This window comes from Sceloporus occidentalis, unplaced genomic scaffold (assembly GCF_023333645.1).
Source record: "Sceloporus occidentalis isolate IW3139 unplaced genomic scaffold, rSceOcc1.0.p SCAF_1, whole genome shotgun sequence".
Lineage (NCBI taxonomy): Eukaryota > Metazoa > Chordata > Lepidosauria > Squamata > Phrynosomatidae > Sceloporus > Sceloporus occidentalis.
The window spans coordinates 251,092,310-251,118,538 of record NW_028316981.1 but is presented as its reverse complement, the minus strand read 5'-3'; the positions used below and the strand labels follow the sequence as shown (position 1 = coordinate 251,118,538).

At 41.5% G+C, this 26,229-nt stretch overlaps 1 protein-coding gene across 2 annotated transcripts in view; it reads left to right on the top strand.

Moving 5' to 3' along the window:
* Positions 1 to 24,699, top strand: part of SRFBP1 (serum response factor binding protein 1) — a 68,041-nt gene extending 43,342 nt beyond the window's left edge. The window contains exons 4-8 of one of the 2 annotated variants that reach the window (XM_089491753.1): positions 5,108 to 5,179; positions 12,602 to 12,683; positions 20,844 to 21,576; positions 23,157 to 23,194; positions 24,514 to 24,699. In XM_089491753.1, the coding sequence (XP_089347879.1) occupies positions 5,108 to 5,179; positions 12,602 to 12,683; positions 20,844 to 21,576; positions 23,157 to 23,194; positions 24,514 to 24,692 (1,104 nt within the window). In that variant the 3' untranslated portion in view covers positions 24,693 to 24,699. The remainder of the gene's footprint in view (positions 1 to 5,107; positions 5,180 to 12,601; positions 12,684 to 20,843; positions 21,577 to 23,156; positions 23,195 to 24,513) is intronic. The other variant, XM_089491764.1, reaches the window with a different exon arrangement.
* The last annotated feature ends 1,530 nt before the right edge of the window (positions 24,700 to 26,229 follow it).

Below are 26,229 nucleotides of genomic sequence, written 5' to 3'. Positions count from 1 at the left end.
ATACAGTGCATGATTGAGTTATTCTCCCAGGTCCAGTGCCCAGTTCTATCAACTACACCTAATTTCTCTTGCAATGCAGTTCAGTTGTGTTGGTGCTTCATCCAGTATTAAAAGAGGGAATCCAGTTTTGTTATTGTTTCTGACTCAGGGAATCATTAGGATAAGTTTTAAATGTGAATCTTGAGATAATGAGTGTCAAATTCAAATCAGCTCTCTTGACTGGGTCAGGCAGAGATACCGTTGAACTCACGGTGAATTGTAAAATATAAAGCAGCTGGTAAAATCATTTTTCAGAAGTAATGAGAGTGTTTTTTTCCTTTGCTTGGCAACAAACTTTAAATGATATTTCCATCTGCAAAGCTTAGTGTAAATTTGACCACAGTAGCAGTCACAAGACTGGAGCTTGCATCACCATGCTATGGCAAAATATTTCACCCCTATTATTTCAAATCAACAGTTCTAGACTTGATGCATTGCTTGCATTTCTCAATCAATTTTAAAAGAAGATTGCTGGAACTGAAGTTCAGTAAAATGAATGAAGCTTAAACACTATCCATATTTGTAGCCTATTTGGATGAAATAATACCACATTCTTCTCTTTTCTTTATATTCAGTCTTACTTGGATAGTGTATCTTATAGAATTCCCAGTAGACAGAAGAGCACAAGTTTGAATTTAATGGTCGCTCAGAGGCTGCACCAAGTGTGGCCAAAACTGGTCATGAAAGGAACAGTTTTGGGATTTATTAGGACTGTTTTGGAGATTAAAAAAAATTAATTACCAATTTTTAGTCAAGTTTCCAGGTTTGAAAATTTGAATGTTTCCTGTTAACTGTCATCAGATCAGATCTGATGCTATGAATGAGAGACCTCCAAAGGCATTCATAATCATCAACAGCCCTACTCCATTTTTTCAGACTCTGGACTGTGGCTTCTTTGATTGAATCTATCCGTAATACGGTCTCCCTCTTTTCCTGCTGCCTTCTACTTTACCAAGTATTACCATTTTTTCTACTGAGTCATGCCTTCACAGTATCGCAGATTTGAGCATCTGTGGAAGGCAAGCCCATGTTGTCCTCAGTGGCGTTGCATGCATGTAGTCATACTGCCATTGGAAAAACTGCCCTGAAATCCATCCATCCGTCCTTCCTTCCTGTCTCCCCCCTCCTTCTCCCTCCAAAGCTTCTCTCCCAGGCTTGGTTTTGGGGGCGATTCAGAGGCAGAGGTTGGAGCCCTATCCTTTGTTGGAGGGAGTCAGAGCCTGGTCTTGATCTTGGAGTCCCCTTCCAGGTCCAACAAACCAGGACGGAACCTTCAGGTTCTGAGACCCAAGCCCTGTGCCTGTGCCTGGCATTGGCTTCAGCTCTGAACCACCCCCAAAGCCAAGCCTGGGGCAGACCTGTAGGAGGGCGAGGGGGAGAGATGAAGGAAGGAAAGAAAAGGAGGGGGGACAGAAGGAAGGAAGGAGAGAGAAAGAGAACAGAAGGAAGGAAGGAATGGGGAGGGAGGGGCGAAGGGAGGACTTGAGTACATTTGTCCCTAGTGGTGGCGTGGCCATATGGCTGTGCTGCCATTAGGGACAATTGAACTTGAACATCTGCTGCTTTTGGTATGTGGGGGAGGGAAAGGAATGGATCCTCCATGGATACCAAGGGCCAACTGTATGTCCAATGTACAACAGTCTCAGCTTAGATATCTTCACTTCTAGGCTGAGTTCAAGTATGATTTGCTCTAGGACACGCTTATTTGTCTTTTTAGTAGTCCATAGTATCTTCTTATCAGCTTTATTTACTATCCAGCTTTCACAACCATACATAGAAATGGGAAGCATGATGGCATGCTAACTTTAGAATTCAATTATATATGTTTGCACTTCAGTATTTTATCACGTTCCTTTATAGCTGCCCTTCCAAGTCCTAATCTAACAACCCTATGGCATACTGTATAACTAGAACAGAAATAGAGGCTGCTTTTAAAAAATGATCCACCAGGTTGTCATGTAATGTTTAAACCAGCTGTTCTTTAGTGCTATTGTCAGCAAGCCATTGGCCTTGCTCTGTTAGTTTTCTTTTTGATAAGAACATTTGAGGGGGGAAATTGAAGACTGTCTTAAAATCAATATGGAAGACACCTATTAGATCATCTCATCTGTCTACTTGACTGCCAGGAAAGATTATTTTTCCTGTTGTACTTTTTTGATGCTATATCAAATTGTGTTGCAATATACCAAGGGGTTGGACTTCTCTCAGAGATCTAGGAGTAATTTATAATTGAACCCACACTCAGCAGTGCTTTTTTACCTGTTGTGGAAAATATTGTCTAGTGATGTTTTAAAATATTCTTGGCTATGTTTCTGGTTTGTCAGCAAATTATGACACAAGATCTGTTACAAGTGTTTGCTGTTAGGAATTGTGGCAACTGTCAAAGTAGCAGTATATTAATTTATAAAGAGATATAAGTGCATATAGCGTTTTAGAGAGATTCATATGCAAAAAAAAAAGAAAGAAAGAAAGAAAAGGCCAACCCTCACAAATCTTTGTCTTCTACCTGCTTCCAAAAAACTAGCTGGTGCTGTAGGTTGAGAATATGTTGGTGAGTAGTGGTGTCACTCCTTCCCTCTACAGATCTGACAGTCAAAAGCGTTGGCCAGTTCTTGAATACATGCCTCTTCAAGTTCTCTGAGTGGTGATGATTTGGGAGTAATCTGTTCCCCTTTGGGGAATTGAAGTACAAGTAGGTTCTCCCATGTCTGGACAGCCTTGTCCAGACTGGCCTGAAAGGCCGGCTTGGGGGCAGAGTCAGGGCGTAGCTTCCTGATGATGCACGCCTGACTCTGCCTTCCCAGGGCACCCTGATGCCACATGCCACTCCAGATGGCGCACGGCATCATGACAAGCTTACGGCGCTGCATCAAGATGACACAGCACTGAAGGGGTGCTATATAGCCGTGCTACCATGAATATGGCACCCTTTCAAGGGTGCAAAAAGGAGCAGCTTTTTGAAGAAGGGGAGGCTGGAGGCCACCCCATTAGGGCTGTTTGTACAGCCCCTTAGTTGTTAGGGGTGTAATGTATGCCTCAGCTTTAAATAAAAAATAGGATGAAGCAAAATTAGTAGAGTGACATAGGTTACCTCCCTTATCTGAGATGCTTAGGACCAGAAGTTTGTTTATTTGGCTTTTGGAATGTTTGCATATACATAAAAAGGTATCTTGGAGATTGGACCCAAGTCTAAACTTGAATTTCATTTATCTATCATCTGTACAGTACGCCCTTGCTTTATGCGGGGATCAGTTCTGGACTCCCCCATGTAAAGCAAATTCCGCGTATGCTCGAGCCCCATTTAAATGAATGGGACTCATGCACGCGGTGGCACACCATGGACGCAGATCCTATTAGTTCCTACGGGATGCGCCGCCCCTTCCTCCCCGCACAGCTTTTAACGTATGTTGAAAGCCGCGTAAAGCTGCCTGTGTATGACGCGGGCACATTGTACTTTATATACATACCTTGAAGGTAATTTTATACATATTATTTTGAATAAATTTGCACAAAACAAAATTTGTGTACAGTGAACTATTAAAAAGTAAAGGTGTCACTATCTCAGCCACCCATGTGGACAATTTTGGATTATTTTGGACCATTTTGGATTTCAGAATTCTGGATCAGGAAGACCCAACCTATATAGATATTTGTAAGGAGGAGAAGGCGGCAGAGGGAGAAAGAATGCATAGGGTTCCAGCATGCCCATTAGATTTAACAAAAAGTTTTCTTCAGGCACAACGAAATGGTTATAATTACCTGTTTTTAAAATGCATAGCAACTAATTTTGTTCCCTAATTTATCAGTGAGGCTGGCTTTTAGATTTGGTAACTCCATCATGAACTCCACCCCTACCGTCAATAAAAGAGTGTTTTCCTATCTTAGTATCTAGGTACTTTGTCAACTTTTAAAAAAATAAAATAATAAAATAAAACAAAAATCTAATCTGTACACATAAATTTAAAAACAAAAAATAAAACCCCTATTTGTCCTGGTGTTCAAAGGTGGGAATTATGTATTATGTTGGATTGCCAGGTATCAGCAGCTCTAGCCTGTATCTATACCTCTCGCCTACACATTTGGGAATGCAGCTCAGATTAAATACTTGGAGAGCTGGAGAAAGGAGAGAAATTGCTGAAGAATGTCAAATATTTACTGAAGACACTGGGGAATAATTGTGATTGGGTGTCCTGCTGTGTCTAAAATGGACAAAGTGCAGCCTTTCAGCTCCATAGAGTCACCCATGGCTTTTTCTGTTGTTCTGACCCACCCTCTTCAGACTGCTCGTTTTATCAGGAAAATGAATTGCATCTTTCAAAGCCTTTAGAAATGGCAGTCCCTCCTGATTTTAAATAGGTTGCGAGTCCCCACACCCTGCACTGTTTAATATTTAAAACCATTTTTCAAACCCAGAAAAAGGCATCCAGCTACCTCAGGTTTTGTTGTTATCTTCTTTTTTTTAGCATTTTGGCAGTCTGTGTGACTTTCAGCGAGTCCTAGGAAGAAAATCTGCCTTACCTTTTAACCAAGGTGCCTACTCTGGTCTATGTGGAATAATACTATAGTAGTTATGCTGTTTTGCAGATCATGGGCCCTGTACACACGGGCCCTTTAGCACATCCTGGTGACGTGCTAGAGTTGCCTCAGGCGCCATTTCCAGATGCCCCACAACCCTAGGACATCACCAGGACGTCACAGCTCTGCGGCACCGTATACATAGTGCGCACAGTTGTGACGTCACTGCCGCACGCCTTCCAGATGGGCACGCGTGGCAGTGATGTGCTTGTGCCGCCACAGGCAGTTTGCAGCAGTGCTAAAAGAAGCAGCTTTTTAGCGGTCCTTTTGTTTCCGCATAGCCGTGCCGTGCAATTTGGTTGCTGCGGCGCGGTTACGCGGAAAAGAAAGGTGGCCACCGGCTGCCTCTTTCTGGCGGTCTGTACCCCGCCATAATTTCAGTGAAGTTGGTTGCAATTTGTCCTCAATTTAAGTGGAAGGATTTAATAATTACTATCATGAAGAAACTTCATAGTAATTAACTAGTTCTTTCTTTCTCTCTTTTTTTTCATAGGAAATAAAACCGGATCAAGTTACCAAATTAGCACTTGGGAAAGAAATTGATTTTGAAATTATCTGCAAAATGGTATGACTTATCTTGTGTTGGTCTTAAGTAGCACTGCAACTTGTTTGGAAGAACATCACTCATTTAACACCAGCAGATTTATTTAAATTCCAAACAAATAAATGATTGACAAAACTCTTAGCGGATGCTGTTGAGAAGCATGCCATTGCAGTTGTTTCATCTTCTAATGTTGCTTTAATGACATCCTGGTTGGATTGTTGTAACACTTTCTATGGAGGAGCTGTCTTTGGAAATTGTTTGAAAATTCAGTGGATCCAAAATGCTGCTGACTGGGTCTGGTTGCAGGGAACATAGGACCCCCCCCCCCCAATTGAAACAATTCTACCAGCTACCAATTTATTTCCTGGCACAATTCATAGTGCCCATTGTGACCTTTTGAGCCCAATATGGCTCAGCCCACACTTTCTGAAAGGCTATATCTCCCTGTATTAGCCTGCCCAAGTTCTAAGTTCTTCATGGGAATGTGTTGTCTTGATTCCACTACCAATGCAGACACTTTTGATGAGGGCACAGGGGTGAGCCGTCTTGGTGAATGCTCCCAAGTTGTGGAATTCTCGCCCCCAGGAGTTTCAGAGAGTTGGCCCCCTTTCTCCTTTCCTTTCACCAGCAGAAGGTCTACACTGAATAAGGACCTTATTCAGACAGTCCTTTGGCCTATAAGTTATGTAACGAAAAGAGAGTTTGGTGAGGTTGTGTGTGCAAATGTGCATTCACATTGTTTGGTTGACTTTAAAGTGGAAAAAATGGCTGTATTAATGTGATATTCAGGACGAAGTAGAATTGCTTTTTGAAGTACTGAAAAGACCTTTGATTAGGTCACTGCAACCAGTTTTAGCCAGTAAAATTCTAACTAGCATACCAGTCAGTTGACCCTCCATATCCACAGATTTTTATTCACAGATTCAAGTGTCCACAGCTTGAAAATATTCCAAAAAAATATAAATTCCAAACAGCAAAGCTTGATTTTATTATCTTATATAAGGGACATCATTTCAATACACCACTGCATTTAATGGGACTTGAGTATTCATGGATTTTGGTATCCACGGAAGGTTTTGGAACCAAACCTCAGTGGATAACAAGAGCTCACTGTAACCACATTTAGATGTAGGGAAGTAGTTATAGAAGGGATATACAAAATTTTATATCTGAAACAATGGCATAAATCCCATTTTTGCCCCATCTACTTCAGACCCAGTTGTTTCTAACTGCCTTGAGTTGACTGCAACTCATGCAGAACCTGTGGATGAGACATCTCCAATCCCTCCTATCCTCCACTGCTATGCTTAGATTCTGCAGATTCAGGCCTGTGACCTCCTTGATTGAATCTAGCCATTTAGCATGTGGTCTTTTCTGCTACCTTTCATCTCCTCTAGCATTATTGTCTTTTCTAATGAGTCTTGCCTTCTCATGCAGTGGCCAAAATACAACAGCCTCAAGTTTTATCATCTTGGCTTCCAGAGAGAGTTCAGACTCAATCTGTTCTAGGGTTCATTAATTTGTTGTTTTGACCGTCCACAGTATCCTCAGTGTACTTCTCCCATACCACTTCTAAAATGAGTTCATTTTTTTCCTATCAGCTTTCTTCACCGTCCAGCTTTCATCTCTGTCCATGATGATGAGAAATATAATGGTTTAAATGATCTATCTTTAGTGCCCAGTTGTATATATACACTTTCAGATCTTGTCTAGTTCTTCCATGGCTGCCCTTCCCATTCCTAGTTGTTTTCTTATTTCTTGACTGCAGTCTCCATTCTGATCAATGTGTGATCCAAGGTATGGGGACACTTCAACTATTTTGATTTCCTCATTATCTGGCTTGAACTTCTGTAGCTCTTCTGTGGTCATTATTTTTGTTTTCTATATGCTCAGTGGTAAGCCTGCCTTTGTGCTTTCTTTTTTGACCTTCGTTAGCAATTCTTCCTAGTCTCTGATGTTTTCTGCTAGTATCATGGTGATACATATATCTTACATTGTTAGTGCTCCTTCCTCCTATCTTCACTCCTCTTTCTTCTGAGTCTAAATCTGCTCATTGTATGATGTTTTCTGCATAAAAGTTTATCCCGGAAAGCCTATTGATTAAATGTGCCTACTCTTCTTTGGACTAGCAGTTTAATTTAAGCCAATATTTTATCAGATGAACAGTAGAGGAGAAATTCTAAGAACACGTTCTCATGTGGTAAGAACTTATGAGGAAGTCTTTCAATATGTTTCTCCACCTTTGAAAGTACATATGATGGCAATGAGTTCCAGGGTATTTTCCTCTTCCCTGAACAGTGTTATGGGAAGTGTATTATGAAAGCTCATAAAAATAGTTTTTCCCAAAAAAATAACTGTTGCATCAGTAGATTATCTTTTATGTGGGACTGGGCCTAACATAAAATAGACTTGCTTATTGATAATTAATTCTTTTGCCTCTTGCCTAGATGTTATTTTATTTATTTCATTTGTATGCCACCTTTCCCCAGAAACGGACCCAAGTGGCTCACAGATAAAATGATTTTAAAAACTGTACAGTAATTTTTTAAAAACAATTGAAATAACCTAAATAAAAACAGTATAAAATTACATAAAATACAAAAGTTTAAAAGCATAATTAACACACACACACACCCATATAAAAGCCAGTCTGATATGATTATATATTAAAAGCTTGCTTTAATAAAAATGTCTTAGCTTGCTGGTGAAAAGCAAACAGGGAGAGAGCCAGCCTAGCTTCCAAGAAAGGGCATTCCAGAGGGTCAGAGCAACCACCAAGAAGACTCTCTCTCATGTTATCACAAAATAAGTCTGTGCTGGTGATAGGGCTAAGAAAAAGCCTTCCCCTGCAGGCCTTAGTGTTCTGACGCGTTCATATGGGGAGATACAGTTCTACAAATAATCTGGACCTGAGCAATATGTTGTTCTTTTTTATATTCTAGTATTTCTATCAGTATTTTAGAATCAGACTGTATCCTCCAATCGTAATAGATAAAACCATAAATAAATTCAGAGTTTTATAATAATTCAAGCATCTCAGGAGTTAAAGTCTATTGCTTTTATTTGATGTGTATTAAAGCCATTTGGTGGGTGTCTATAGATCTAAGTTTAAGAATCAATTACCAAATAACTGATGGATCAAAGCCAATATGTTTGAATGATTTCTAAGTCCCATGTTATTAGTACTTTTCTGTTACTTTATAGAAAACATCAGCATTTGCAACTACCTTAATAAAAACAAAATTAAGTGGATTTTAAAAATTGTTTGCCGTTATATTCAGCCTTAAAAACAGACAAAAATAGATTACCAGTACTGTGAACTCATACAGTGAACTGTCTCTTTTTCCTTGTGATTTCTTGTACTAAATGTGCACAATTTATATGAAATGATTTTTTGTATTGCTGATTATTTCTTGTACTTAATGAGCATATTTTATAGGAGAGCTTAAATTTTTTCAGCAGATAGCATTTCTGCTGTTTACAATGCAAAAAGTTAAGTTTTTTGGGCAAGTGTAATTGCTAGCAGTCATGTTCCTATGCAGTCTGCACACTTTCAAAGCAGTACTTATCCCAAGTAGTCCTAAGTTTATTCTGCTTATATGTATTTGGCTTCAAGTTGCCAGGCAAAAATACTAATAATTTCTTGGAAACAAATGCAATGGCTTGACTTTCTTCTGAAAGTACAAGATAAGATATCCTAGGAATAATGTCTATAAAACTGAAACAGTACCCCAATTCTGTCTGGAATGGAAATTACTGTGGGTGTATTTAAAAAACCAACAACACTGTTTCCTGAAGAATTTCCATGGCAGTCTCATGTTAACATCAAACAAAAGTGGTTGTGGTTTCTTTGAGAATGTTGATGATGAGGGAATGTTGCATGAAGGTGTAAGATCTGTCTGCCTGTGACTAACTGAGTTCCTGTAATATAAATGATTCAACTTTGTGATCTTCAAAACATTTGTACTTTTGAACTATGCTCTTAAATATTTTCACAGCCTTCAGAATTTGTTGTCTAACTTGAATGTTTCCTTAACGCCAAAGATACACAGTCTGTCTTGAGACACTGCCTTTAGAACAGAAATGGCTCAAAGAGCTTCCAGAGTTAGATGTGTTCATGTTCGAGTTATGCTTATAAAGGGCTGCGTCCAGCATTCTATGAACAGACTTCCATTCGCACAGTACTGCTGTCTTATCCTCTCTTAATTTCCACAGTGTCCCATGTGCGCCCAAAATCATCTACAGAGGGTCCCCCAAACTATCAGAGCATATTTGGAGGCTCACTGTGCACCAGAGGGAAAAGGAATCTACTTCATAGGGTGGTGTCACTCTCGATTGACAAACTCAGTAATGTCTGATCTTGATATTTTATACACTGGCCCTTATGTTTTCCTGTGACACTGTTCTTGGCTTTGCTCAGTGAAGTTACCTTGTTGATAATGTAGTTCTGGTTCACACATAAACATCATATGAAAGATCCATGAATATTCCCATGAACAGTTGGCCTTCTTTATCCCAGATTCTGCATCCACAAATTCAACCAACCATGGTTCACACACACCCAAAGAGGAAACCTTGATTTTGACATTTTATATAAGGGATGCCATTTTACTACACAATTGTATATAATTGCACTTGAACATCCACGGATTTTTGTATCCATGGAGGGTCCTTGAATGAAACTGCAGCAGATACCAATGGCCCACTATATTACCTTTAGAAAATACACACTTGCCAAATTCATTGCTCTGTCACATAAAAATTGTTACTAAGTAGAAATCTCAGGAGGAATTGTTGGGGGGGGGGGGGCAAGATAATCCATGGAATATATTTCTTTTTGGTCACTATGTGGGGAACAGCTTCTACAGAGAAGGAAGCTGCTTGATGGAATGTTTGTCTTCACACTGTAAAGTAGAAGTGAAACGTTTTTCACCTTCTGACTATGGATGAAGTAAAGGAATTCCTGAGTCAAAAGTTTCATCTTTACCCACATCCAAAATGCTCCTTTATATTGTTGTTCTCCCACTGTTGAAAGGCATTTGCTTCAATTGAAAAGGAGAATGGGCAGAAGTGATCTGTATGTAGTCAAAGCCAGCTGTTGCTGTGGGAAAGACTGTAAAATCTTCACAGGCTGGCATTCAAGATATAGGTACAATCAAATATTGATTCAATTCATTTTCCATATTTTAAATATAAACTAATATTTTACCTAATTTTAACTGAATATTTGTTTGTCCCATTCTCAAGCCCAAAGCAATGTACACAATAATATAGAATTTGGATAGCTGTACAAAAATGCTGTATAATAGCAGACTTAAAATACTAAATACATTACAGCCCTTCAGGAACATTATGATGCCCCTATTATTATGATAATATCCATATTATTATTTATTAAAGTCCAGAATAGACAGGCAAACATAATTAAAAGTTAGATTCAAAGTACTGGTTTTTAACCTATAAAGCCCTATACGGCTTTGATCCAGGCTATTTGAAGGACTGTATCTCCCTGTATGCCCCCCAGAGTATAGAAATCATCGAGAAAGGATCTTCTCTCTGTTCCGCTACCCTCTCAGCTGTGTTTGGTGGGAAACTCCCTCCCTAGGGAGGCCAGGATGACGCCATCCCTGCTGTCCTTCTGGCAGCAGATAAAGACTTTTTTGTGTCAGCCGGTCTTTGCAAACTAAGGACTGGGTTTTTAATGTTGTGCAATACAAATTTTGATGGTTTGTATTTTAACATGTTATATTTTAATGTATACCTGTTTTAACTCTTAACATTGTTTAATTGTTCTTTAAAGTTTATATTTATATATTTTAATATTGTTGTATTGTTTTAAAATTGTATTGTTTTATACTTGTTGTTCACCGCTTTGGGTCCCTATATTGGAAGAAAGGCAGGATATAAGAAAATAATAATAATAATGATAATAATAATAATAATAATAATAGATTCAAAATCTAAAGAGATGGTTTTTATTCCCTCTGAGATCAAAAAGATGGAAACATATTTGATAATGAAACAGATGTGGTTTTAAAGATTGACAAGTGAAAATATATTGCAACCTATACATAGTTAGTAATAAGTCCCAATCAATTTGCTAGAAGATGCTTCGTTTCCCAACATCATCTTAGAGAAGATATTGCTTGCCGTGGATCAAACACTTCACATTCAGGATTTTGAATAAAGGCTTATGGGTTGGAATAATTTCTTACTGGTATTTGTTGTCTTCTTTTAAACATGTCTATATGGAAGGTTTTTGTATGTATTTCTGACTCTGTGTATTGATAAAAGAACATAAAGTAGGCCCTTGGTATCTACTGGATTTTGGTTCCAGGACTCCCTGTAAATACCAAAATCTATGGATATTCAAGTCCCATTAAACACAATGGTGTAATGAAATGGAGTCCCATATATAAAGTAGCCAAATCAAGGTTTGCTTTTTGGAATTTACACTGGGCCTTCCTTATCTGCGGGCTTGCCATCCGCGAATTTCAGCATCTGTGAATGGCCAACCCACATTGTCCCAGTGGCAGCATGGATGGAGCTGTGCCACCATTGGGGGGAAAAGTCCCTCATCCCCTTTCCTCCCTCCCCGCTCCCTCCCTCCTTCCTTACCTCCTTCCTTCCTGTCTGCCCCAGTTTGGCCTTGGGGGTGGAGCCTGTTGGCCGGGGGCCGCAGCTGTGGCTACAGCCAGGGCTTCAGTCTCAGAACCCCTGTCCCCAGGCTCAGGATGGAGCCTCTGGGCCCCGAGATCCAGTACCAGTTCTGGTGGTGCTGGCTCTGTCAGAGCCCCATTGGCTGGAGGCAGCTAGCACCAGGGCCAGGGCTTGGGTGTCGGGGCCCAGAGGCTCTGTCCTGGGTGCTGGGCCTGAGACAGGGGCTCCAAGATTCAAGCCCTGGCCCCAGCCCTGGCTGACTGGGAGCCAGACTCCACCCCCAAAGCCAAGCCGGAGCAGAGAGGAAGGAAGGAAGGAAGGAAGGAAGGAAGGAAGGAAGGAGTGAGGGGGGAAAGAGGAAGGAAGGGGCGGGAGGAGGGAAGGTAGAGGGAGTGGGGACTCCAGGCCCATTCTCCCTAATGGCAGTACAGACAATGGAACTTGAACATCTGTGGATTTTGGTATCCCTGGGGGGTCCAGAACAGATCCCCGTGGATATCAAGGGCTCACTGTATATCTTTTTGGAATAAACAATCTGTGGATATGAAGGGCTGACTGTGTAAGTATAGCAACTTGATTAAGAGTAGATCAGCTGTTCTGTAGGCAGTTTGTTTTTGTATTATTTGTGGAGAACTTGACTACTGTTTAGATTGCCAAGAGGTTTTATGGTATGTAGTTGGCGAAGCAGTGTCATTCCCAGGGTCTTTCTGTACAGGGCTACTTCGTTCTCTTAATTCTTCTGTCACTCAGGAATGTGATTCACAAATTTCTTTTTCTGTGCAGCCCAATTGTACAGCAAGAGACAGAGCAATTGCTAGATTGTCAGCTCACCCGCTACTAAAGACAAAAATTGATGATATTAAAGGTAAGCCAAAGTTAGGCCACCTACTCTATGTATATTTGAATTCTTTTAAAAAACAGTATCTGGTTTTAGTCTATTTTAAATCATACATCTAGACTTTACTGATTCTTTCAAACTGAGCATTTGCAGTAGTTATGCAACCAAATGTTTTGCATTCTTTTTATCTGAAGTAATTAGTTAAAGAGAACACTACAAGAAATGTTCTAGAAGAAAAGCAACATATCTGCTGATGCCTGAACAACGTGCACTGATCCATGTAATTGCAGGTTTTCTTTCTAGATCATAGAATGATTATGTTTTCTGTTACATATATGTATTACTCACACTAGAACTTGTAAAAACTCTTAGTTGCCTCTATTTCCAGGATTTCTAAAATGGGGGAAGTGAAGCACTGATTTAAAAGTCTCTGGTAGAGGTCTGAATACAAGTAGAGTCAGCCAAGACACATATAGTGCAACCCTTGAACAGGCTTTGATAATGATGTCTACTTAATTCTGTGTTTGCTTAGTTGTAGGTAAGGTACACTGCGTTCAGTGAGATTGACACCAAGGCATCACTAGGGGGTGCAGCCTGCATCAAGTAACACCCCAGAATAGAGATGATGCCTGGTCAGGCCCTCCTCCCACTGCAGCTCTCTGGATTCACTGCATCAGCGAAGGAGAGGCCCAAACCCAGCTTTGCCAAAGCAGTCTAGGAAAAGGCCCAGCTTTGCCATGATGGTGGAGGGCTGATAAGGAGACCTCTGCTGCTACAGTGAAGTAGAAGCCCTTGTGTGCCTTTCCCAGTTTTGCCACAGCAGCAGAGGCCTCCTCATGAGAAGAGCACTACTGCAGTGAAGGAGAAGGCCAAGAACCTCTCTCCCAGCTTTTATGTGGTGGTAGAAATGGCCAAGCACCCCTTTTGGCCACCGCTGCCCTTCCCCAGCAAGCCCCATGTGTAAATTTGTAGTCAAATTTCTCACTATCTTCTGAACTTGCTTTTCTAAAATCAAAAAATTTCTAAAAATGTTTGAGTCCCAAATCTTCTACACCTGTATTTTCTCCATCAAGTGAAGATAATCTTTCTTCTTCGTGGTCTCTGCGAATCACACAAATGGGTTATTTCTGCGCATGCGCAGCAAACTCGGAAACTTCTAGAATCTCCAGGCAGAAAGTCATGTAACTTTCTGCAGCCTCTTGCAACTTTTTGGCAGTAGCCCCGCCCATCCGTATATAAGACCCCTACCGGCCCGCTCTCCTTCAGTTCCTTCATTCCGCCGCGTTTGCAGCTCGAGGAACTTCGCTTGACTTCTCTGAATCTCTCAACTGGCTATTGAAACAGGACTGGACACTTGACCATTCTCTTGGATTACGATTTGGACATTGTCTCAAACTCTACAGGCATTGACGCGGACCGGTAACGACTATCCTTATGGCTTCATTTAAACAATGCATTAAATGCGGGGTCAAAATCCCCATGTCCGACGGACATGATAGATGTGTCCTCTGTCTTGGAGAGGAACATATCCCTGGGGCCTGCAGACACTGTAAGGCCATGACTGCCCAGGCACTGAAAAATAGGGACCAAAAACTCAAGGCGTCCCTTTACGAAAAAGCCTTTCGCCCTAGCGCGACGGTCCAGGAGCCGGCTGCCCAATCAACAGCCGCCGACCCAAAGGCTAAGCCGGAGAGGGCTTCAAAGAGGGCTCATGGAGACAAGCAAAAGTCCTCCAAAACCTCTAAGGACCACCGGGATACCAGAAGGGCCAAATCAGCCTCTCCACCGCCCAAGTCCAGGCGCAAGGGACCCCCAAGTACCATATCGGTTCCTCCGCCTGAGCCTCTAACCGCTGCTACTCCCATTCCGGAGATCACTGCGGCATCGGCCCCACCACCTCTGGAACCACGGGTCCTCATCTCCTCCCATTTGTCTGTACAAGACAAGGAACTGGAAATTGTGAACTTGGGAGACTCCTCAGAATCAGAGGGAGAGATCCCTGATTCAGACGCTCCCCCCTCACCACAGGGACGGAGATGTCCATCCAGATCACCGTCCCGTCCACCGAGGCAGAGACAGCCATCTAGATCACCGTCCCGACCCAGACGGGTTGGTGCTTCCCCTCAAAGGAGAGATAGAGCAGCCCTAGGTACAGAAGCGGATGAGGCCCTAGATAGTGGCCACCCAAATCGCTCCCCTCTGAGTAGAGACCACTCAGAACGCGACCTCTTCAATACTTACCCGGATTTAGTTTATGACCAACACTCTGGTCAATATCTCCTACCGGTCGACGTCGATTATCTTCGCCATACTACCACGGACTCTTCCAGAGCGAGGCCTCGCTCACCGCAACACAAACAACCAGCTAGACATCGCTCCTGTAGCAGGGACCCTTCCCCTGCCAGCCACAGATGCAGCAGATCACCTTCAGAGTCCCGCTCCCGCTCAGCATCCCCTTACCTACAGTTGGATGCCGATCAACCTCTCTCCTTTGGCGAACCGGACGCACCTTCTCCAACGGATGATGTCCGTTCCTTCTCGGACAGGATAATTAGGATGGCTGATGCCCTCAAATTAGAGGTTGCTCACTCTGAAGATGTGGCGCTCGATCCAGTGGAACGGAGAATCCATGGCTGCGCCCCAGCGCCTCCATCCCTGGCATTTCTACCCTCTTTGGAAAAAAATCGCTAGAAGGTCCTGGGATACTCCCGCTACTATTGCCTCGACCTCTAGGAAGATCGAAAATCTATACAGGGTCACACCATCTGGACCCACTTGGCTATTTAACCACCCAAAACCAAACTCAGCTATCATAGAAGGTTCCCAAACCTCCTTCGCTGCTCGACCTTCCTCTTCCCCAGTGGATAAGGAAAGCAGGAAGATAGACGGTTTGGCCAAGAAATTTTATGCCTCTGCTGCATTGGACATTAAAATAGCTAATTATGCAGCATGCATGGGGGCATATGTCCAGCTCCTAATGGAAAAGATGGACCCCGTCATCGCCGAGCTCCCTGATGACAAAAAGAGGCTCATGACCGCCATCAGAAACGAAGTTCACCAGGTAGGCGGCCAGCAAATAATTTCAGCGCGTCACTCCACAGACTGCGCTTCAAAGATCCTTTGCTGCTCGGTGGCCCTTCGCAGATACGCCTGGCTACGTTCTTCAGATCTGAACCCCCAGGCTAAATCCACCATCGAGGACATGCCGTTTGACAACTCCGGCTTATTCAACAAAGAAACTGATGAGAAGTTAAGTTTCAAATACAGAATGAAAACCGCTGCCAAAAAGCATGGCATGTCGGCTCCTCCATCTAGACCAGCCCGACAGAGATACACTGGGCAGCGTTCTTGGTTCCATCACGGTCAACAACGCTATAACCAACCGGACCGTCAGTTTCAACCTCAAGACTCATCTCATCAGGGCAGACCGTCAAGATCCCCTTCTACTCATCAGGACCGACGTCAGCCATCTCAGGGCCGCTATCAGCAGGGCTATAAAAAGAAGGATACCAGAGGCAAGAAACGCTTTTGAAGTTCCCCAGCGCATTTCGTCACCACTGTAAACAGCCTATGGCCTTTCTTTAACAACTGGGCTTCTATTACTTCAGACTCTTGGGCCCTTAACATCGTTCGATGGGGTTATGCCCTTGAGTTTTCTGAGATCCCTACCACCGGAGCCATCATTTATACTTCCCCCTCGGACACCCTTCTTGACGAAGTGCTCTCCCTTTTAGATAAAGGTGCTATCGAACCTGTACACTCTTCACAGGCCCGATCATGCTTTTTTTCTAAGTACTTTATAGTCCCTAAAAAACATGAGGGCCTTAGGCCCATCTTGGACTTGTGTGCCTTAAACTCCTTCATAGTATACAAACGTTTCAGGATGGTAACTCTTGCTTCTATTCTGCCATTATTGCAGAAAGACTCCTGGTTCGCCACCCTGGACCTGAAAGATGCCTACTTCCACATTGGCATTCGAGAAGATCATCGCAGATTTCTCGCCTTCACCGTAGGTCAGGATTTTTTCCAGTACAAGGTCCTTCCATTCAGTCTTTCGTCAGCTCCAAGAGTCTTCACGAAATGTATGGCCCCTGTAGTCGCATACCTCCAACAGAAGGGAATTGCAGTCTTCCCATATCTGGACGACTGGCTATTCACTGCACCGTCAAGACAATCCCTACAGCACCAGATGGACTTTGCACAAAGCCTGTTGCGGTCATTGGGAATTTGCATCAACATAGGAAAGTCACATCTAACTCCATCCAGACGGATCGAGTTCATAGGCACGCTGCTGGACTCTCAAGCTGCCAAGGCTTACCTCCCTCCGTCCAGGTTCCTGACGCTATCTCTGACCATACGGGCCTGCCTCCATTCCAGACACCTACCAGCCCGTGTAGTACAAGTTGCAATGGGACATCTGGCTTCAACAACCTTTGTAACGCCATGGGCAAGACTACGTCTGAGACCAGTACAATCTTGGTTCCTTTCCGTTTTCGATCCCATAAAGGACCGTCCCGACAAGGTACTCACCATTCCAAGAAAAGTCCAAGCCTCGTTACGATGGTGGCTCCAGCCAGACAACGTCTGTTCAAGCATGCCCTTTGCCCCACCTCAACCAGACATTACTCTGACAACAGATGCGTCACTTCAAGGATGGGGAGCCCATACATTGGGCCTGACCGTCAAAGACAAATGGTCCCACGAAGACTCAAACCTCCACATCAATGTGCTAGAAATGTTAGCAGTGGAAAAAGCCCTCAGAGCATTCCAAAGCCTGCTCTCCAACAAAGTGGTCCTCCTCCTGACAGACAACACCACGACCATGTATTACCTCAACAAACAGGGGGGTACGAGGTCGAAAACTCTCTTGGATATCACACTCAGAATATGGGACTGGTGCATACAACACAGAATACTGCTTCAGTGTGTTCACCTCCCAGGAGACGAAAACGAGCTGGCAGACCAGCTAAGCAGATCCAGATCAACGTGCCACGAGTGGATGTTACATCCAGAGGTAACTGCCACTCTCTTTCGGCGATGGGGCACCCCAACAGTGGATCTGTTCGCCTCACCCAGCAATGCTCAACTACAAAGCTATTGCTCACGGGTTCGTGCAGCTGGCTCCCTGGGAAACGCCTTCCAATTTCAATGGACAAACGGTCTCCTGTACCTGTTTCCCCCCTTCCCGCTGATAACCAGAGTATTAGCAAAGATGTGGATGGATTCCACGAATGCAATTCTGATCACTCCATGGTGGCCCAGACAACCTTGGTTCGCTCCATTGCTGCAACGAGCCCAAGAACATCTCCGCCTGGACCACAGACCAGACTTACTCTCGCTTCACGGAGGACAAGTCCACCACCCCGAGATGCAATCCCTCAAATTGGTGGCGTGGAGGATTCGATCCTAGGATCACTACCATCCGGAGTGCGAGATATTATCAAAGCAGCACAAAGACCTTCTACACAGAGGTCTTACGCATATAAATGGAACAAGTTCCTTACCTTCCTACGAACCAGTGATATTTCACCGTCTAATGTTTCCGTCCCGATAGTCCTGGACTTTCTTATGACATTGACTACCGCAGCTCTCTTTGAGTTCCATAAAGTCTTATTTGTCTGCCATTTCGTCCCATTACTTATTGCATGACAAACCGTCCTTGTTTAGGAACCCTCTCATAAAAAGATTCCTCAAAGGACTCAACAACTTACGTCCACCAGTTGCAGATCCTTCTCCACAGTGGAACCTGGACACAGTTTTGGAATTCTGATGTCCAAACCATTTGAACCCTTAGCTACCACAGATCTGAGACTCCTGACATGGAAAACGGCCTTCCTGGTAGCGATCACGTCAGCCCGTCGGGCCGGTGAACTGTGTGCACTCAGAATGGACCAGCCCTTCCTACGTTTTCACAGAGACAAGGTTGTTCTCCGGACGGACATTTCATTCTTACCAAAGGTGGTGTCTGCTTTCCATGTTAACCAGGACATTGTTTTGCCAACCTTAGCCCCTAACCCAACCACGGACTCAGAGCGCCAGCTTCACTCCCTGGATGTTCGCAGGGCACTGGCGTTCTATCTAGACAGAACTGCTGCCACCAGACGGTCGGAGAGACTTTTTGTATGCTACTCCGAGGCCAGGAGGGGTCTGCCGGTTTCACCGCAGAGGTTTTCCAAGTGGGTTGCCAGTACCATTCACCTCTGCTATGAACTGGCAAAGAAGCCTCTACCAGGACGGGTTAGAGCCCATGTAACTAGGGCGGTAGCAGCATCCTCGGCCTTTTTAGCTGGGATCCCACTCGAGGATGTGTGTAAGGCTGCTGTTTGGTCACAACCAATGACATTCATTAAGCACTATAGGCTGGACGCCAGGGCCAGGCAAGATGCAGCTTTTGGGAGGGCAGTGTTACTTTCTGCCATACATTGAGTATTTACACTGTAAATAAATAACACAGTTGTTTGGTTTACATACTTTATTCTCTGTTTGATTTTTCATGATTGACACTCCCTCCTCCTCTGAATATAGCTCGCTAGTCTAACCCATTTGTGTGATTCGCAGAGACCACGAAGAAGAAGGACAGGTTGCTCACCTGTAACTGTGTTTCTTCGAGTGGTCATCTGCGAATTCACACAAACCCACCCATCCATCCCCTCAGTGTCTGCTCATTTGATAACGCTTGCTGCCGCGCTGTCTGCGGCTCATTCGGAACTGAAGGAGAGCGGGCCGGTAGGGGTCTTATATACGGATGGGCGGGGCTACCGCCAAAAAGTTGCAAGAGGCTGCAGAAAGTTACATGACTTTCTGCCTGGAGATTCTAGAAGTTTCCGAGTTTGCTGCACATGCGCAGAAATAACCCATTTGTGTGAATTCGCAGATGACCACTCGAAGAAACACAGTTACAGGTGAGCAACCTGTCCTTATTTCATGTTTGCATCCCAAGGGTTATCTTTAATTTATGGCAGATTCTATCAGCTGACCACCTCCACATTAACTGATGTAATTGGCTGAGTTTTTTCTTTTGACATTCTGACTGGAGAAATAATTTTTTTTTTCATGTATCTTTCAAGAAATGTTAAAGCTAGCAATTGAAGATTAGGAATGTAGGAGCATTTAATTGTTCAGCTACAGAACACATGATCTTTATGGGTAATGTCAACCACATTACTTTTGACAACATTCCTTAATTTAGAGTGGAGTCCAGGGTGGGCTGCTTCAAGATAGCAACTTGCACAGGCAAGTCCATTGAAGATTGAAGAAGCCTGCTGTGCCCTTTTGCTTTTCCCTGTCTGTGTGGATAGTGATCATAAAAAAATTTATGACATTCCCCACTGGGGTAGCATGGGGAATAAAATGCTAACAGGCCTCTCCTGTTGGTATTTAGGGAGTCCTCCTTTCTCTGGTGGGACCATATAACATGTTTCAAGGGATGCAAAAATAAAGACTGTGCCTGTATGTGTACCCATAATATAAGATTTTTGAGGCAGCTTCTTCCACTTTTTTTAGTGCATTCCTGTTTGGGAGGCGTATAGTTTTTGTTTTTTAAAATCTATATTGTGCTCTAGATATCAAGGGCACAATATATGGAACAGTCAGAAGAACTTTGACAGCCTGGATATGAGTGGGATGACATACAAAACCATTCTGTGACTTGATTGTTGTGGAAGCTGTTGAACTGAATGTTGAAAGCAAAAAGGAGAATAAGAAAGGTTTGCTCCTTGCCTGCATCTCATGTAATTCAGTACTTGGCTCAACAGACAAGATGTAGAATCATCCACTGCAAAGATTTGCAGAGAGACTTCAATGGACTATAAGTGGGCACTACATTGGCCCATTATTCCTTACATATGGCAGAATGGTTTCCCAGATGTATTTTACCTGATGCAGGCTTACTGAAGTAAATAAAGCCACCTTGCACTGGTCTGTCTAGAACACTATAATAATACTGAATGACAACAGCTTTTCAAGGTTTCAGACTAGGCAGGGTCTATACTGCCATATTACCTGAGATTTTTAATTGTGAGTGTCACATTCAGAACACAGAAGTTACCTACTACTGTGCTAGGGTTTCTCTTCCCAAAAAAATGGTTAGCATGTTTTATGACTTCTTCATTATCACTGTGTTTATATTTTAGCATGGATGTTACACTGCTGTATTTTTTTTTAAAAAAAAGATGTTTTTTTTCCTAGCTGCTGTAAAAGCCTTTAAAGATGCAAGACAGAAACCATCCAGAACTATTTCTTCAGAAGAACATAAATCAGAAGGGCAGCTTACAAAACAACCTGAGGAGACCCAGCATTCCAGCAGTAGGGAACATAACAAAATACTTAACCATACTGAAAACCAAGACAAAATAAAAGTGAAAGAGAAGCCAAGAACTGTCATGGGAAAGAAACAAATCAGTGTGTTAGAACAACAGGAAAAGGCAGACATTGAGCAACAGTGTCCTATGGATGATTCTTCCCTGCAAGATGGAGAACTTAATAAATTAGCTCATCAAGTTCAAACAGATAATGCAGTTTGTCCACTAGAAGAGAAATGTGTGGGTGATCTCCTGAGTAGGGCAGTTGAATCTGATAGTGATGAAAGTAGAAGTGAGGAGAGTGGAACAGAGAAGGAATACTTTGATGACAGCACTGAAGAAAGATTCTATAATCAGTCTTCTGGCTCTGAGGAAAGTGACGGTAATGATGATTTCTTCATTGGCAAAGTAAAAAGAACTAAAAAGAAGGGAACTGCTGATATTTCCTTACCTAGAGAAGAGAAAAAGGTGATGTTGCTAAAAAGTGCAAAGGACTTGGAGTCTGGCATGGTGCAGCACACAGACACAAAAGGCAGCACTCAGTGTTCAAAAGCAGGAGCACTAGAATCTGTCTTTTACTGTTCATTGTCCAATTCGAAGAAATCCAAAAATGTGAAAAGGTAAGGGTTTCGGGTTTTTTTTTAAAACTTCTTTAGCACAACTGGTAAATAATAGTAGTAAAATAGTAAATAGTAACATTTTGGTAAAGTTTGAGGGTTAGGTTCTGAACCAGTGAGGGCTAACTAGGAGGAGACATTTTACTAATCTTGAGATAATTTAGAACTTTTAGGGGCAAATAGTTTTAGGTAGTCCCTTCTTTACTCTTGCAGTGGCATCTGGTTGCTAGGAGGGGAGGTTGGTGCATGCTGCCAGACTCACCTAGAGTATAAATTCCTGTATCTTTGTGGTTTTTTCTCCCATATCTTGAAAGAAGTGGCACGCAGTAAAGAAAATAATCAAACAAGATTAAGTCCCCTGTCCAATTTGGACAAAAATGAACATAAAATAATACTCCACCCATTTACAATGGGACAAAAATGTGTGATAAGTTAGGGAAAAGAAAACAAAAGGTTCTGGAAAAAAATGCTGATCAGGTTTCGAGATGACCCTCATATAAGGGTCATAGCCATATGTGTACCTGCATATCAGCAGGTCTGGAGTGCTATTTATTTATTTAGATATTTATATCCTGTCCTACATAGGAAAATTTCAGGGCAGTGTAGAATAAAATCAATTTGAACAGTTTAAGATCATTTAAAACAATAAAATAATTTGGAGGCTAGAAGCATATAAAACCAATTAACTCTTAAAATGGGACCATTTAAAACAAAAAAAAAGTTAAAATACACTCATATGTGCACATTTGAGCAAAATCAATCATTTCCCCAAACCTTTATTAAATAGCTGTTTGTTGGTTACTTGGCACCATAATGACAGCCACATTAGTGCCAGGCATGCTACTAGGGAGAAGTTAAGGCCCTTTTCCATGTCCTCTCACATCATATTACTTTGACTGATGAGACACAGAGGAGGGATCCTCCAGCAGATTTCAGATCTAGGGCAAATGTACATAGGAAGAGCAGCTCTTTCAAGTATCAAGGTCTAAATCACTACCAGAACCATAGATAAGGACCAAAATCTATTGGTAGCCACTGTCATTTCTTTAAAGCTGGTGTTATGTGGCTTATCTATGGTAGCAGAAATTTAGCTGCTTTCATTTCGAACTAGCTGCAGCTTCTGAGTAGTATTCAAGGGGAGCCCCACATAGATTGCATTGTATTAATCTAGTCAGGGAGTTAGCAGTACATGAAATATTGTGAGTAGTAATGAGATAAATTTGACTGTTGGTCTAGCCACTCTACTCAATTGTTTTCACACTGTGCTGTATTGAGTCAATTTTATATTCAGCCTTTCCTAGAGGAAGTACTGTACTACTTTGAGCATTATTCGCAGACTTAGGAAAGGTCCAGTCTAACCTTGCAAATCTGGAGCGAAATTACATCATATTGATGCCAGCAAGCTCATTTTGACACAGTTACATAAATAACCCTTGGATGGATAGATATGATTTGGATTCATTTTATGGTTTAACAGTTATCAAATGTTTGTTGATTGCTCACACACTTTTAAAAGAAAAATATGGTAGCATGCTTTTTCCCTGCACAGTCATACTGCTAACTTTATGTCTCCTGTGTTCTAGAACCTCTAGAGACAGTCTTCCTAGAAATAAAACAACTGGTAAGCCAGATTAACCTTGCTTGGATTCATGAATAACAAAAGTACAGGTTGAGTCTCCCTTATCTGGAATTCTGAAATCCAAAATACTCCAAAATCCAAAATTGTCAACATAGGTGGCTGAGATAGTAACACCATTGATTCGGAGTACATACATTTTGTTTCATGCACAAAATTATTAAAAATACCAGATATAAAATTACCTCCAGGCTGCATATAAAGTGTATAAGAAACATAAATTGATTTCATGTTTAGACCTGGGTCCCATCTCCATCATGAAGATATACCTCAACTATCGATAACCTGAAAAAAATCCAAAACACTTCTGGTCCTAACCATTTTGCATAAAGGAGACTTGACCTGTAATACTTTCTTTGTACTAACAATGTGGTATTAGTTTTTCAGATTTATTAAACCTTCCTGTTTAAAAGTATTGCTACTGGTCTCAATCTTTGTCATTCTTTGCATTTTGAAATACTGAGATCTATTATAACAGCTAGGTTTATTTTATTGTCCTTCCTCTAGCCTGATTATAGTAATTATTTCAAAAACAAAGTGCACAGGAAAGATAATGTTCAGCTTAGTGGTATTAAAAGTGTGACACACACATTCTCTGGAGAAAATCCCATTGAGTTCCACGTTAGTGAATTTTTCCAGTATAAACGTAGGTGTTTGGCAGGCATGTGGGGATAATGTTGGAGCATTATTGTGTTAAAGTCTTTCTTGAAATTGGAACTCCTCCCAAGAAAGTACTTCTTTGCCTGTATCATATAATTCAGGAAGTTTATATTCAATCAGAAAAACAAATGTGCTTAGAAAATCCATATGGAAACCTTGTTTTGAAGATTTGTTTGCCATGTCTGCATGAATTTCCACTTGCAATATGTCTTAGAAGAAAGTTGGAAAATATATCAAGTTTGTTGATGAGAGTCATTGTGGTGTAGTGGTTTGAGCATTGGCCTATAACTTTGGGTACCATGATTCAAATCCCCGTTCAACCATGGAAATCCACTGGGTGATCTTTTGCAAGCTACACTCCCCCAGTCTCAGAGAATGGAAAAGGCAAGCCCCCTCTGAACAAATCTTTCCAGGAACCCCATGATAGGTTTGTCTTAGGGTTGTCATAAGTCAGAAACAAATTGAAAGCATTACAGTAATAAAGTTCTTTAGCACATGTATGAATTTAAATGGAGATATTTTATCGTATTTGAAAGGTATAATCCAGAAAGCATTTTATGTATCTTTTAGACAGCAAACTTAAAGTAATATATCTTGAAAGTTTTCTTATTGTTGTTTCATTTCATTTTCACATTCTTGCACAGCTTTTGAAAAAAATAATCCACGGAAACAGAAGCCCAAAGGTTTAAGTATACAACAAGATACCGAGAAAAAACAATTGGAACAACCCCTTCATCCTTCGTGGGAGGCAAGCAGAAAACGCCGAGAGCAAGCATCTCAAATTACAGCATTCCAAGGGAAAAAAATAATATTTGAAGACTAATTTTTTTTTTAAAAAAAAAAAGGCTTTTATTTTTAAAAGCTGACATTTTATATTAATCTTATGATGCTAGTAATATTGCTAGCTGCCTTGTTTGTAACTGAGTTCACAAAATGTCTTAAGCTGCAACAAAGGCTTTGTGGACAAGTCAATCTCATTTGTCAGGAATACATCCAGTTGGCATATTTTTAAATTGCCTAATGGAAACTTGCATGAAAGTCATACATTTGATTATAAGCTGCCACTTTATACTGAAATCATACCAAAAAGAACATTTTGAATGTCTGTTGATGACCTGAAAATTGTCTTATTCGAACAGAAAAAAATCCAGAGTGAAAAAGCAGAATCAGAGTTTATAACAAAGTTCTTACTTTACCCACTGTGGTGTTGAGTTGAGATTATGTTGTCAGTAATCATGTGCTTATTTTGCATTCATTTTAAACTTCAGTTCAATTATTAGATGTTTTATATGTCTTCCATTTAGCAAGCTACATACTGTTTTTCCTGTATATTCTGAAACATCCCCACCTCCTCAGCAGCATTGTAGACCTTCACAGTTGAATATGAAGGTATAAAGAGACCTCTATAAATCCATTTGACTGAGTCCAGTTACAGAGCTGCCATGATGAGGACCTGCTGACACCAAATTTCCAGGCACAGGAGGTCTATAATGACATGTAGGTGAACATGATTACAGAGATCCATCTGCCAGGTGCATGTACACATTTGGCAGCAGGCCATTATGCATAGATCCACATTCACACCACCCAGTTAGGTATACAGATGAACAGACGAATGCCTGGGTAGGGCTAGAAGCATACTTGCTAACTGAAGATAACAATGTATCCAGTGAAGTTGACAGAAGTCCATGAAAATGTATGGCATAATAAAATTCCTATTATTTAAGCTGCTCCTAGACTGGTTTTAACATTAAATGTGGTTGCTTTTATTCAGTTATTGGTTTTTAGGATTAAACCTATAAATAAACATATCCTAAATGTATTATAAGATCAGTGATCAGTGTATTTACATTTTGCATTTGGAAGTCTTGAATGTTGTGTACAGAGTGTTGTTGCAATAAATTTGGACATGTTTAGCGCTAACTCAACATTAGAGTGTATAAACTTAAATTTGTCTGTTTTGTTTCTAACCTGTAAATATTCTAGGCTAAAGTTTAGGGAAAATAGCTTTGATTCAAACAAATATGACTGTCTAGAGAAAAAAAAATAATGCTTAAAAGAAATACATTATTTTTAGATGATCTAACAGTTTAGTTTCAACTGAACTTTTTAGTTGAAATAGAAAAACATAAACTTTGTAGCTTGGAGAACATCTCTTTACTTATCTGTGGAATGCCAAGATTACTTAGTTTTTCTTGGCAATTGATTATTTAAAGAAGAGATATTTATTGCTCTAACGTGTGACTTTAAACAGTATTCCTGTGGGATGTCTAGAACATCACAGCATTTTTAAAATGACCCTTGTGTTCCTGGCTAGATTTAACACACACACACCAATAAACAAACTCTACCAGTAGAAA